The sequence below is a fragment of the Corythoichthys intestinalis genome, chromosome 16, assembly GCF_030265065.1.
Source record: "Corythoichthys intestinalis isolate RoL2023-P3 chromosome 16, ASM3026506v1, whole genome shotgun sequence".
NCBI lineage: Eukaryota > Metazoa > Chordata > Actinopteri > Syngnathiformes > Syngnathidae > Corythoichthys > Corythoichthys intestinalis.
In genome coordinates this window covers 50,778,821-50,792,585 of record NC_080410.1, presented here as the reverse complement: position 1 = coordinate 50,792,585, position 13,765 = coordinate 50,778,821, and the positions used below count along the sequence as shown (strand labels likewise).

General features: G+C 42.8%; 2 protein-coding genes across 2 annotated transcripts in view; one reads left to right on the top strand and one right to left on the bottom strand.

Annotated features, from left to right (window-relative positions):
• The window catches only part of LOC130931934 (protein HID1-like), a 51,092-nt gene extending 46,923 nt beyond the window's left edge, over positions 1-4,169 (bottom strand). Inside the window, exons 1-2 of the mRNA XM_057861169.1 lie at positions 3,976-4,169; positions 3,525-3,674 (exon numbers count right to left, since the gene is read on the bottom strand). Of these exons, the coding sequence (XP_057717152.1) occupies positions 3,525-3,674; positions 3,976-4,041 (216 nt within the window). The 5' untranslated portion in view covers positions 4,042-4,169. The remainder of the gene's footprint in view (positions 1-3,524; positions 3,675-3,975) is intronic.
• LOC130931936 (protein FAM104A) lies at positions 3,816-13,550 on the top strand. The gene is made up of 4 exons (XM_057861171.1): positions 3,816-4,592; positions 5,035-5,165; positions 5,457-5,571; positions 12,979-13,550. Exons 2-4 carry the CDS (start codon positions 5,149-5,151, stop codon positions 13,174-13,176), a joined length of 330 nt encoding a protein of 109 aa, XP_057717154.1. The 5' UTR covers positions 3,816-4,592; positions 5,035-5,148; the 3' UTR covers positions 13,177-13,550.
• The last annotated feature ends 215 nt before the right edge of the window (positions 13,551-13,765 follow it).

The window sequence follows — 13,765 nt, the reverse complement described above, 5'->3', positions numbered from 1 at the left end:
GCGAGAGATCTGCAGGGTGGAAGGCAACATAAATAGTCTGAAACATCACCAAATCTTAGCTGCCTCTTACATTCCTAACCATAAAAAGAGACAAATTCTGCAGCAGGATGGTGCTCCATCGCATACTTCAATCTCTACCTCAAAGTTCCTCAAGGCAAAGAAGATCAAGATCCTCCAGGACTGGCCAGCCCAGTCACCAGACATGAACAGGATGAAAGAGGAAGCATGGAAGACGAAACCCAAGAATGTTGATGAACTCTGGGAGGCATGCAAGACTCCTTTCTTTGATGTTCCAGATGACTTCATCAATAAATTGTATGAATCCTTGCCTAAGTCCATGGAAGTCATACGAAATATTAAATCTGGATCTCACAGCACCACTGCCTAATTCGCCAATGTTCAATTTTCACACTACTTTCTCGAGGCGACAAAACTTTTGTCTTGCCAAAATTTGACCTTTATGTCTTCATTAAATGATCAATCTTTTTTCAGTGAAACAAATATATTTTTGTACATTCAACATCATTTGGGAGGGTCTTAGCTTTCATAGGAGCCCTATCTGAAACCAATTGAATAATTAAAAGGTTATTAGCAGTTGTTTCAACAAAATGGATAGGCGACAAGACTTTTGTCAGGGACTGTACATTGTCTTTTTTCCATTAGCCTCAATATAGCAATGGTAACGTTTTACAATGTTTAATATGGAAGTGTTTCCTTATTTTGTATGGCTGAACTTTAATTCCAAGGCGGGTTGATGGCCCATAAACATCTGTGAAAGCTACTGGAGTCTCATATGTAATCAACACGCATGCGTGCGCGCAGCACACGCACGCGGCGATAAATCGCAGCAAGGAAAAACACCGCCCTCATTTTTATTTACCGTGCGATGATTTGACTTATTGCATATCGCGACAGGCTTACTAGCAAGCGAAGCTAGTATGAGGACTGGCATGATTTTGTCACATTCTGCTGCTGTTCTGTTACAGAGCTGTGGGATGAGTTCCCGACATTATACCTGCATCCAATTCCAGCTCATCAGCAGTGTCTTTAAACCGATCATAGGCGGCTTGCCATAATGTGGACTTGCTGCCATTTGACAGTTAGTATATCGCTTTGTTGCTAGTTGCATCATTGCCGACGCCAGGCAGCGGGTTAATTTTAATTTCTTGTTGATTTTAGGTCTCTTTCTGATCATTTTGCAGCATTTACGGGTCACTCCCTGCTGATTTTGGGTTACTGAAATGAAGTGACCAAGCCACTTCTGGCTGCAATTTTGGGACATGAAAAATAGCGAATACCGTACGACGATATGACGGAAAATGTTAGTGGTTTTGAAACCGTAACGTTTTCATACCACGGTAAACCATGAAAACGGTAGCTGGCACATGCCTATAATAAACAGGTAATTTGGTTTGTTCTCAGATGAACAACAAGTTGAGTGAGGAAGTTTTGATATGGAGGTTGAAGAAAGAAAAGAGGCAAAGACTGTCTGAGTCACAGCCAGAAAGTGTTGATGACAGTGTTGATTTCTATTCACTGTTCCCCTCTCCCAATTAAAGTACAGTGGTACCTCTACATACGAAGTTAATTCGTTCCAAGACCTTGTTTGTAAGTCGAAATGGTCGTATGTCGAGCAAGATTTTCCCATAGGAATACATTAAAATCCCATTAATTCGTTCCACACCCAAAAACCTACACTAAATCCATAATAAATACTGCTGGTACAATTATTATAAATGGCAATTAAACATAGCAAAATAAATAAGTTATTAATAAAAATCAGAATAATATAATAATGATAATAATAATATTAATAATAATAAAATAAAAATGATTCCGTTAATAATGTAACAAATTGGATTCTAATGTGGCGGACACTTTTTGCTGTACCTGAACGCACCGCGGGGCTGACGTCACAGTGAGATAGGTCAGTGCGGTAGAGATAATACTTTCGTTTTCTTGAGAGCACAGTCAACTGCAGAGGGCAATGGGCGTTTTGTGTTGAATAAGTTCTTAAATAAATTATCAAAACGTGACGAAGCTGGCGATTTCTTTGGCGATGTTACCACAATAATAATTGTCACCTTAACTTATAAAGACTGGCGAACGGTGGTCGGAAGAGGACCGTGGAGCTGTATTGTTGAGCCAGCTCACGGATGCGCACCCTACGCTCATATTTTTCTATAATTTGCATCTTCATTTCAAAGGTAAGCATCACTTTTTTCCTTGTTTCACCAACTGTACCAACTTATTGGAAACCTGTGTTGATTTCTCACACAAGAAAATCCGCCACGAGTTCGTTTGCGTTGCTGTCGTGTCGTCGTATTTCGAGCATGTCGTCGGATGTAGAAACAAATGGCGCGTCAAATTTTACGTCGGATGTCGAAAAGATCGTGTGTCGAAGCGATCGTATGTCGATGTACCACTGTATTTCACAGTCATCAGCAGTGCCTTTAAACCTATCATTGGCGGCTTGCCAAAATATGGACTTGCTGCTATTTGACAGTTTGTATATCGCTTTGTTGCTAGGTCTATGATTGCCGACGCCAGGCAGCGGGTTCATTTTAATTTCTTGTTGATTTTAGGTCACTTTCTGTTCATTTTGCAGCATTTACGGGTCACTTCCTGCTGATTTTGGGTTACTGAAAATGAAGTGACCAAGCGTCAAGCCACTTCTGGCTGCGTTTTTGCGACATGAAAAGTAGCGAATACCGTACTACGGTATGACGGAATATGTTAGTGGTTTTGAAACCGTAACGTTTTCATAACACGGTAAACCGTGAAACCGGTAACCGACACATGCCTATATTGAACATGTAATTTGGTTTGTTCTCAGATGAACAATAAGTTAAGAAAGGAAGTTTTGATATGGAGTTTGATGGAAGAAAAGAGGCAAAGACTGAGTCACAGCCAGAAAGTGTTGATGACAGTGTTGATTTCTATTTACTGCCCCCCCCCTCCCAATTAAAGTCTGTCACAGTCACAGCCAGTTATACTGTAAAGCTGGTTAAACTGGAAGTTATGTTGTTGTAAGGTGTATTAAATTTTTGTTCATGTGCATCTTTTGATCTATGAGCACCTGCCCCTCCGTCAGTTCCTGCACGGCCCTGTTGTGCAGGCAATATTCCATGTTGTTTTCATCATTTGCTGCCGGCCAACAAAAACTGGGTATCGGGCCGCAGTGCCTTGCGGGTCGTAGTTTGGACACAGCCGATTTACAACTTGGCTTTATTTGAATTGAAAACTTAACTAGTAAGGAGAAAAATTCAAAGTAAATATGAAGTAAATTTCCACAAAACCCAATACTTGTTCGTTAAGTATGTAAATGAACGCCCGTGGCTTCCTTGTGCGCAAATAGGAAGTATTGTCGGTGTATTTTATGTAGCATCAAGTGTGTTTTTTCAGGGTCGGCCTCAGGCAGGAGCCAGGAAGTGGAAAAGAAAGCAGGAGGAGGGAGGTGACTCACTTATTTTCCACATCTCTTGTTCGGGAGCATCGGTCCGTGACAAAAGTCAAATGTTTACCTTATAGCACAAAGTGGCTAAATTGGAGGGGGATTCTTCTCGTAAGGCCCTGATCTCCGCAGCGGGAACCAGTGCAAAGACATCCTGGACGGTGGTGCTGCTGTCTGCCCAGAATTGGTCCCAGAAGGCGTCGTCTGTGGCTTCCACTGGCTGCAGTCATGGAAAATCAACACACGCACATTGAAAGCATCATTGGGTTTCTATTGTGTAACCTGCCCGGTGAGTGATGACGACGATGTAAACACATTGCACCTGCCGCATCCATGCCAACACTAGCTTTGATTTAACCGGGCCGTCATTTTTGCATGGCCAAATAGAGCAAAGTTGGCGTGTTTTGATTTCGAAGAAACGCCAAATGATTTTCTTACACGTTTTTTTTTTGTTTTTTTGTATACAACAAGGAACACGCGTCGTCTAAATTGTGCGCTCGTCGCTTCCATTTGCAACAAACCTGCGTTTTGGTCGTCAGCTGAATCACTGCTTTCCTGAAGTTGAGTTTGGAGTCGGTGCTGCCCATTGTCGATGGTCTAGCTTTAAATAAATGATGATAAGAAGAGTGGCGCCGACGCCGCTGAGGATCCTGGTAATCTCCCCTCCGTTCTTTCGCTTGTCAACCAGGGAAGAAGGGGGCGGGGTTCCGTTTCGCTGTTTTCTCAAGGCATTGGTTGGTCGCTTCCGGGTTTAGGATGACGTCAACACGCGTACTGTGACACTTGTTTTGAGATTTTCCCTGGTTATTACTGTTTTATTTGTTTATTTTTCAATCCGGTTTTATTGAAAACGTCTTTATAACGATATTTTCTTTTAAACTGATGGGATTAATACAATCTAAATGATTAGGAATTGCAGCATTACTGCGGCTGTTGATAGCTCTCCATTCGTTCCACGCACTTCTGAGGTTGCGTTCAAGTACATCCGCTAGGTGCCAAAATCTCTCATGGCATGACACTCCTCTTGCATGATAGCACTTTTAAACAACACAATTCCCAATAGCAATGTAATTAACAGTTCTATTGACCACGTTTCAAAGTATTCTTATTTGACTTGTCCAAAATACGGGACACCAAAGTGAGTACAATTTCTTTCCTAAGAGCACGTAAACGCGCTGGCAAATGTCACAGCTGCGTCCGCGCTTGCGCAGTGTCATGTAAACACACACAGCGGCTGCCTGTGGTTGCTAATGGCGTGTTTTCGCTTTCGGATTTAAATACAAAAACATTTTATTTCGTGTAATGTTTGGACATGATAAAGATTTCAGAAAAAGGTGTTTTAAAGTCGTTTTAGAATATTTATCACTTTAGCCTGGCACCTTTCGCGTACCAGTGTAAAGGCTAACGTGCTTAGCTTGTTGGTGACGAACAAGAAAGAAAGGGCTTCTATAGCTTATGAGACACCGTTTAGCCATTACGTGATGTAAAGTATATGACAACTCTGAATATATTCTCTGTATTTTTTTCTCCATCTAATAGTAATGGCTAATTTTATCACTTAAAACCCAATTTACCCCCAGTTAGGTAAGCTTGCTAATAGCTGTCAAGTGCAAGCCATCTGCTCGCAAGTTTATTGGAAGTGGAGAGAAATTCTCGAAGAAATTCCTCGACCTTGATGCATTTATGCTCATCACATGTTGACTGAAAGCAGGTGAGTGAGCCCCACCCGATTTATAGGAAACTGAACATTTTTTTGAAAAAATATTTTTTTTGTGTTGACATTCATAAATCATGAATGTCCTGAACAGAAAATGGACGAATTTTAAAATTCAGTGTAATATTTTAATATTCCACCATGAAAATAAATGACACAATGTGCAAAATTAGATCAAACCAGCAAAAACAGCAGGCACATATCGCCATACATTTTTTTTTTTTTTTTTTTTAAATCAAATGAGTATAGCTGGGAAAGAAGTACAGATTTGTATGTGTTGTGATGCAGGAAAAGGCAGCACAGTAGCAGTGATGAGAGTGGCCACCTGGTTCCTCAAGCCAAGCGGCAGAACCGAGCACATCCGCTCTCGCCTGAGCCAGGACGGGATGCCTGGGACTCTGAGGTACCCTCAGTCAACAGCGGCCACAGTTGCCCATGCAGATGCCTGATCAAAATCCTATTTTTATCAGCTTATTTTTTTGATCGGTAATCGGCCAGTGGCCAATGTTGGGGGCGATTAAAGTCCATATCTCGGCCGGCCGTTATTTTGACCTCTATTTACCTCTATAGCTACGATACCTCATGAAGGCAGCACAATTTTGTTGATGTTGTTGTTGTGTTTGTCTTATCGAACCTGACATTTGAGCAGTGGTGTGTAGACTTTTTACATTTTTAACATATTAAACAATTTTCAAATGTTCATGCCTTTTGGATCAATAAAGCAGCGATTCATACATTAGTATGTACAGTGGGGAGAACAAGTATTTGATACACTGACAATGGGAAAACCCATTGGCAGTGTATCAAATACTTGTTCTCCCTGTATATACAGTGCCTTGCAGAAGTATTCAGCCCCCTTGAATCTTGCAACCTTTCGCCACATTTCAGGCTTCAAACATAAAGATATGAAATTTAATTTTTTTGTCAAGAATCAACAACAAGTGGGACACAGTCGTGAAATGGAACAACATTTATTGGATAATTTAAACTTTTTTAACAAATAAAAAACTGAAAAGTGGGGCGTGCAATATTATTCGGCCCCTTTACTTTCAGTGCAACAAACTCACTCCAGAAGTTCAGTGAGGATCTCTGAATGATCCAATGTTGGCCTAAATGACCGATGATGATAAATAGAATCCACCTGTGTGTAATCAAGTCTCCGTATAAATGCACCTGCTCTGTGATAGTCTCAGGGTTCTGTTTTAAGTGCAGAGAGCATTATGAAAACCAAGGAACACACCAGGCAGGTCCGAGATACTGTTGTGGAGAAGTTTAAAGCCGGATTTGGATTTCCCAAGCTTTAAACATCTCAAGGAGCACTGTGCAAGCCATCATATTGAAATTGAAGGAGCATGAGACCACTGCAAATCTACCAAGACCCAGCCGTCCTTCCAAACTTTCTTCTCAAACAAGGAGAAAACTGATCAGAGATGCAGCCAAGAGGCCCATGATCACTCTGGATGAACTGCAGAGATCTACAGCTGAGGTGGGAGAGTCTGTCCATAGGACAACAATCAGTCGTACTCTGCACAAATCTGGCCTTTATGGAAGAGTGGCAAGAAGAAAGCCATTTCTTAAAAGATATCCATAAAAAGTCTCGTTTAAAGTTTGCCACAAGCCACCTGGGAGACACACCAAACATGTGGAAGAAGGTGCTCTGGTCAGATGAAACCAAAATTGAACTTTTTGGCCACAATGCAAAACGATATGTTTGGCGTAAAAGCAACACAGCTCATCACCCTGAACACACCATCCCCACTGTCAAACATGGTGGTGGCGGCATCATGGTTTGGGCCTGCTTTTCTTCAGCAGGGACAGGGAAGATGGTTAAAATTGACGGGAAGATGGATGCAGCCAAATACAGGAACATTCTGGAAGAAAACCTGTTGGTATCTGCACAAGACCTGAGACTGGGACGGAGATTTATCTTCCAACAAGCCAAATCTACAATGGAATGGTTCAAAAATAAACGTATCCAGGTGTTAGAATGGCCAAGTCAAAGTCCAGACCTGAATCCAATCGAGAATCTGTGGAAAGAGCTGAAGACTGCTGTTCACAAACACTCTCCATCCAACCTGACTGAGCTCGAGCTGTTTTGCAAGGAAGAATGGGCAAGAATGTCAGTCTCTCGATGTGCAAAACTGATAGAAACATACCCCAAGCGACTTGCAGCTGTAATTGGAGCAAAAGGTGGCGCTACAAAGTATTAACGCAAAGGGGCCGAATAATATTGCACGCCCCACTTTTCAGTTTTTTATTTGTTAAAAAAGTTTAAATTATCCAATAAATTTTGTTCCACTTCACGATTGTGTCCCACTTGTTGTTGATTCTTGACAAAAAATTAAAATTTTATATCTTTATGTTTGAAGCCTGAAATGTGGCGAAAGGTTGCAAGATTCAAGGGGGCCGAATACTTTTGCAAGGCACTGTAGCTACATATATAGTGAAGAAAAAAAGGTATTTGAACACCCTGCTATTTTGCAAGTTCTCCCACTTAAAAATCATAGAGGAGTCTGAAATTTTCATCGTAGGTGCACGTCCACTGTGAGAGAGATAATCTAAAAAATCCAGAAATCACGATTCATGATTTTTTTAAAACAATTTGTGTGATACAGCTGCAAATAAGTATTTGAACACCTGTCTATCAGCTAGAATTCTAACCCTGAGAAACACACCAATATCCCTGTCTACTCTAGATATAATACTACGGGATGGATTAGAATGTCGTCATAGAAATCCATTGATTGGACTGCTAGCAGTACATCTTATTTGTGTATATAATATATCTATGTGCGCTTGTCCTTGATAATAGCGTATTACTAGGCCGCGGGTGCAGCACATTTGCTCCCGGGAATAATTAGCTCCTACACGGGCGAAGAGGACTGGAAAACAGACGTCTTTGGAAATATTTTTACAGCGAAAAGAGCACCTGACGAGCCTACAACCTCGAAGACCCATGAGCGGCGAAGGAGTGGATTCGTGACCCGTTTGTGAATAAACCGAGTGATTCGAGCATGTCTGTGCAACAGTAGGATCAACTTGTAGATATCGCAAATGACGGCGACCTTATTAAACGTACATTTGAGACAACAACTCTACCGAGGTTCTGGATTAAAGTCATTCCGGAATATCCTGACATAGCTACGAGAGCATTGAAAACCTTGCTGCAATTTCCAACATCGTATCTTTGTGAAGCAGGCTTCTTAATTAATGCTTAACGACAAGGCGAAGTCGATAATGGTGAGAGCGGCGTGCAGTTTTTGTGTGCAGCTAACATGGCAGAATGTAACTGTGGAGAACTTTTCTACAAGTCCTTCCACGATCAAATTTAAGTTAATATTCCTTTCTTTTAAGAAAGTTTGTGTGGTGTTTACTTTGGAATCGCTGCATTTGTGCATTTTGCGGCTATGTTTAACGTTACGCGCATGCGCAGAACCACATCGTTGCAATTTTTGATGGCTTGCAAAATTTGTCAGAACACCGGTCCGTGAAAAAAAGACCCAAATAACACCGGTCCGTGGTGCAAAAAAAGGTTGGGGACCCCTGCTCTAGTCCGATGACCTACACCACGGGTGTCAAACCCGTCCTCAAAGGGCAGCAGTGGGTGCTGGATTTCACTCCAACCAAACGAGATGAATACCTTTTCACCAGTCTGGTGTCTTAACAGTGTAATCAGCTGATTGCAGTCAGGTGCTGCTTGTTTAAGCAGAAACCTCATTCGTTGAACTGTCTGTGCTGGATCTGTTGGAACAAAGACCAGGACCCACTGCGGTCCTTTGTGGAATCAGTTCGACACCTCTGACCTACACCTATTACCGCCACTCTCTTCGCGTGACAACAAATGACTGACAATAGTGAGAGACGGGAGTACAGCTGTTCTCTGCTTAATACTGTAGATTTTATCATTTAGAATTTTGTATAATTTGCCACTTAAGGCGTCTTATATGTTTTGATTTCAGGATGAGAGATTTAGACTTGTATATGTTAAATTATTATGTACTGTAGTCTGTGTTTAATTCGAGATGTCTCTGGTTGCACTATGAAATGCACTTTTCCGCACATGCCGTGTGTCCATGTTACTTTGTCACCTTTTTCACCCCTAACCAGTTTGCATGCCTGCACTTGTTTGAGGTGATAGCAGCATGAAGTCCACCCCATACAATCAGTAAGACTAAGACTTACTAAGTACTAAGACTAAGTAAAACTTTGAACATGGTCAAGACCAACGAGATGTCCAAAGGCACCGGAGAAAATGTTCACCTCCACAAGGCTAGGAAAGGGCTACGGAGCAATTGCCAAGCGGCTTGGTGAAAAAATGTCCACTGTTGGAGCAATCATTGGAAAATGGAAGAAGCTAAACATGACGGTCAGTCTCAATCGGACTGGAGCCCCATGTAAGATATCACCTCGTGGGAAACAGCCCAAACTGAAAAGAGCTGTGATCACCATTTCCAAGGTTCCTGTTGTTGGTAATACACCAGACGCCACAGTAATAGGGTGGTAGGTGGGTCCCACACTTTTTCTCAATGGCGTGGCTCCCGGGGCGTGGCCCCCCCTCTGTCTGGGCTGCCAGCCGCCGGAGTGGGAGGAGGTCGGAGCTCCGATCTCGCGTCGCCCCGCGGTGGCTCCTCAGCATTCTTCTGCCGCCGCCTTCCCCTTTCTTCTCTGTCTGGATATCTACCCTGCGCTCCGCTGCGGGTCACTGGCTGGACGCTGGTGTATCGGCTGGATGCCGCCTGCTCCAGCGGGGGGCCCCGCCCTACCCTAGGCTTAGTGGGCCGCTGGGGGTCCCGTGGCGTGCTGTGCTGGTTGGGCGGCTGTGGCTCGTGGGCCGGGTGGGCGGACGGGGATGGGCATGGGGTTGGTTGGTGCGTCCCCTCTTACCATCCCTGAGCGGCCGGTTGATGGGAGCGCAAGTGGCCCGGGGGACCACCCTGGATCCCGGGGGGTGACAATGGCTCCTTTGCTGGGCTGCGGGAGGAGGGATGGGCTGCGTTGCCCCCCCCCACCCCCCGCTCCCCCAACCACCCTCCCTCCGCGGGCTGGCGGGTGGGGACCGTGGCCCTGGGTTGGCACCTCCGCTCGTCTGCGTGGCTGTCGTGTGTTTGGTGTGGCTCACATGCGGCTGGATGTGAATGGGCGCGCTCGGGTGCCGGGATTTGCGGTGGGGCGGCGTACGGTCGGTTGCCAACGGGCTTGAACTCACAAGGGATTCACACGATTACGGGGTTCTAGATCACAGAGCTGATTTATGTACACTCTACCCCTCTCAGTCACTTAGCTTATAGACATCCCCACCCCCCTCCCCTTCTTTCCCTAGTCAACAGGCCCCCCACATGGTGTCAACCGAAAATGTATCTAGCTGACGATAGCACCAACATATTAATAGTTAGTGTAGGCGTTCAATGTATTTCTTGTTGTTTGTGTTTTTCTTTCTTTTCTTGTTTCTTTTCTTCTGTTCCCCCACAACCCCTTCTTGTTCGCTGTTTTGTCCTAATATATGAGGTTTGTTGAATGATCACAATAGGAGTTTGTCATAGTCTCAATGTGAAAACATTAAAACTGTTCAGACCAACCGGACATTTAGACTTCCATTCTTCATGTCAAACAGCTGAACAGGGCAGTTTAAAATAAATAAATAAAAAAGGGAATACACTAGACTTCATGGTTTGAAATCATGCATGGCATGGAACATTCCCCTGTTTAAACCAGCACCTGTCTTAAGTTTGCTTATGACCATTTGGATGATGGAGATGATTCATAGGAACAAGTTTTGTGGTCGGATGAGTGTAAAATAGAACTTTTTGACCATAATTCGACTAACAGTGTTTGGAGGAAGAAGAATGTTGAGTACTATCTCAAGAACACCATTCCGACTGTGAAGTATGAGGGTGATAGCATCATGCTTTGGGGGTGTTTTCTGCGCATGGGATAGGACGAGTGCACTGTATTAACCCTTTAACACCTAAGCCTATTTTGGCCAAATTTGCATGCATTTGATGTTGCCTTTATATTTCAAAGGAAAAATTGTTTACAATGGCCAAGTTGGGTCCCTTTTTTCAGGACACCTTGAACTTGATGTCTAAACTCTTGTTTTCTTCACTGACCAATTATAATCAACATTTTGGACCCAAAAAGAAAAAAAAATCCCAAAATCTTTTTTCAAAATTTGTAATTTAGATGTCCCATTGACAACCAAACATGCTCGACCAACTGTTTTGAAGCTTGATAATATTTATTCAACTTGTTAGGATAAACATTCAATAGAAAAAAATAAGATTGAATAGTTTTATGTTTGACAATTCAACACAAACAGCAGGTATGGTCGTAGGCGTTTTTGGCCTTTACACATACTATGGTCAAAACAGGTTATATACTGTGCAAAATAGTGAGGAAAAAAATTATATATATCATCTTGGAGTATATCTCTTTGTGAAGTTAGGTGTTGCACCCATCACCTTATCAAAAGTACATACGTACATGCAATCAAGCTTCTCGAACACACATCTACATAAAAATTGAAAAGATTATAGTGAAGAAAAAATATATATAACATTGGAAAAAAAGTATTTAAAAAAATATTGACAAGTAGTTCAGTTCAATTCAAATTTTTCAGGCATGCGACATTTTTTTTTTTTTTTTGCGCACTCAATAAAGCTTCTTGAACAGGTCACGGAGCTGCGTCACACACAACGTCACACAGCCTACTCTTTCACCGTCTGCGCGCTGCTGTCACTTCTACTCGCCGAGATGCCGACTCATCCCAAGAAAAAAATGACAAATACAACTCATCTTCTTCCTTGAGTTAATGAAATAATGCATTAGCTTGCGCTAAATGTAGTTTTAGATTCATTCTGCACGTTTCAAAGTCGCTCGCGCAAACCAACCTGCCGTTGCTTGCTTCGCATGCCTCCCTTTCAATAGTTGGCGCATCGCTCGGAAATTTATTAAAAATGATCTTATTCGGTTCGTCCTTCTTGACATCCCAACGGCTCTTGGGATATGTAGTATGCTGCTTTCGGTTTTGAAAAAGGACAAGAAATGATGGAAATATGGAGATGGATACATGGTCCATGCAGCGTTTTAATGCATATTTATGAGTGCAATAAAACTATAAAACTCAAATGACATTATCTCCTGTTTTTCTTGGCCGATTGACTTCAAATAAAAACTGGTGTGGACATCAACTGCCACACTTTCAAACGAGACCAACCAGCGACACGTGGTTGACGTAATTACAGCGTGACGAAGCTTCAAAGACGATATGCGTAAACACGTCACTGACGACACATTCGGTGTTAAAGGGTTAAAGAGGGGATGACTGGGGCCCTGTATTGTGAGACTTTTGGGAACAACCTCCCTCCTTCATTTTGAGCATTGAAGCTGGGTCATGCCTATGTCTTCCAACATCACAATGACCCGAAGCATACAGCCAGGAAAACCTAGGAGCGGCTCCGTAATAAACATAACAAGGTTCTAGCATGGCCTAGCAGCTCTCCAGACCTAAACCCAATAGAAAACCTTTGGAGGAAGCTCAAACTCCGTGTTTCACAGCAACATTCCAGAAACCTGACTGATGGGTGGGCCAAGATCCCTCCTGTAGTGTGAAAAACTACAGGAAACGTTTCACCCCTGTTTAGATGATTTCTCTCACAGTGGACATACACTTATGATGAAAATTTCAGACTCCTTGATTTCTACGTGTTTGAACTTGTAAAATCACAAGGGGTACATATACTTCTGCTCCTCACTGTAGGTACCCATGTTGTTGAATTTATACCCTATTGACAAAGTACTCCCTTTCTTACAGTCGTCCAACAGCTCCAGCAGCCTCAGCAGCCCGGAGCACGCGTCGGGCAGCCGCTGCGTCGCGGGCCCCTGCAGCCCCCTCGGCTCCGTAGTCCCAGGCGACCCGCCCGCGTCCTATCTGCACATCAACCGCATCCTGAGGGAGGCGCACTTCCAGAGCCTGCACAACCGCTGCCAAGTGCAGGAGACGCAGGAGTGACCTCGCGACAGCTCCTGGTCAGGTATCAGGGAGTGAAAAAGAATCTGCAATAATTTAAGAACTGGGACCAAACTGAAAGTTTTGGAGCAATTGCCTCGACTTGTTTAGGATGGTTCTGATATCTCAGGGAGGCCGTGGGTGTGAAGATTTCTGTCCTTTCCTCCTTGTAATAGATTGCATATCATAAAAAAATCCTCAGCGACTCAATTCGGTTGGTTTCTGTTCAGTAATGGAACAACTAGTGAAAATGCTCAATGTGTATCTGAAGACAAAGCTCAGTTTTTCTTTTCGCATTTAGTACTGTACATCTAAACATGACGTTGACACGCTTCTTGTAGACCACTTCAAAATAAAAGTGTTTTTCTTTTTTTTCACTTTATTGTTTCATGGAAAGCGTCAAAATTCCCAGAGTTTGAATAAAAAATAAAAAAAAAATCCCAAAGTGCTCATACAGGGTGCCCGCGGGTTATTAAAAGTATTAAAAAGGCATTGAATTTAGTTTTCCATTATTAAAGGTATTAAATGTATTAAATTAGCTGTCGTAAGTCTGGAATTTTTTCACCGTGGTTTTAATTTTCAAGAACATCTC

Bases quoted from the DNA above. Each gene is read 5' to 3' on its own strand.
- LOC130931936 (XM_057861171.1), top strand. The intron at 5,572-12,978 runs GTACCCTCAGTC...CCTTTCTTACAG, and splicing joins GGGATGCCTGGGACTCTGAG to TCGTCCAACAGCTCCAGCAG.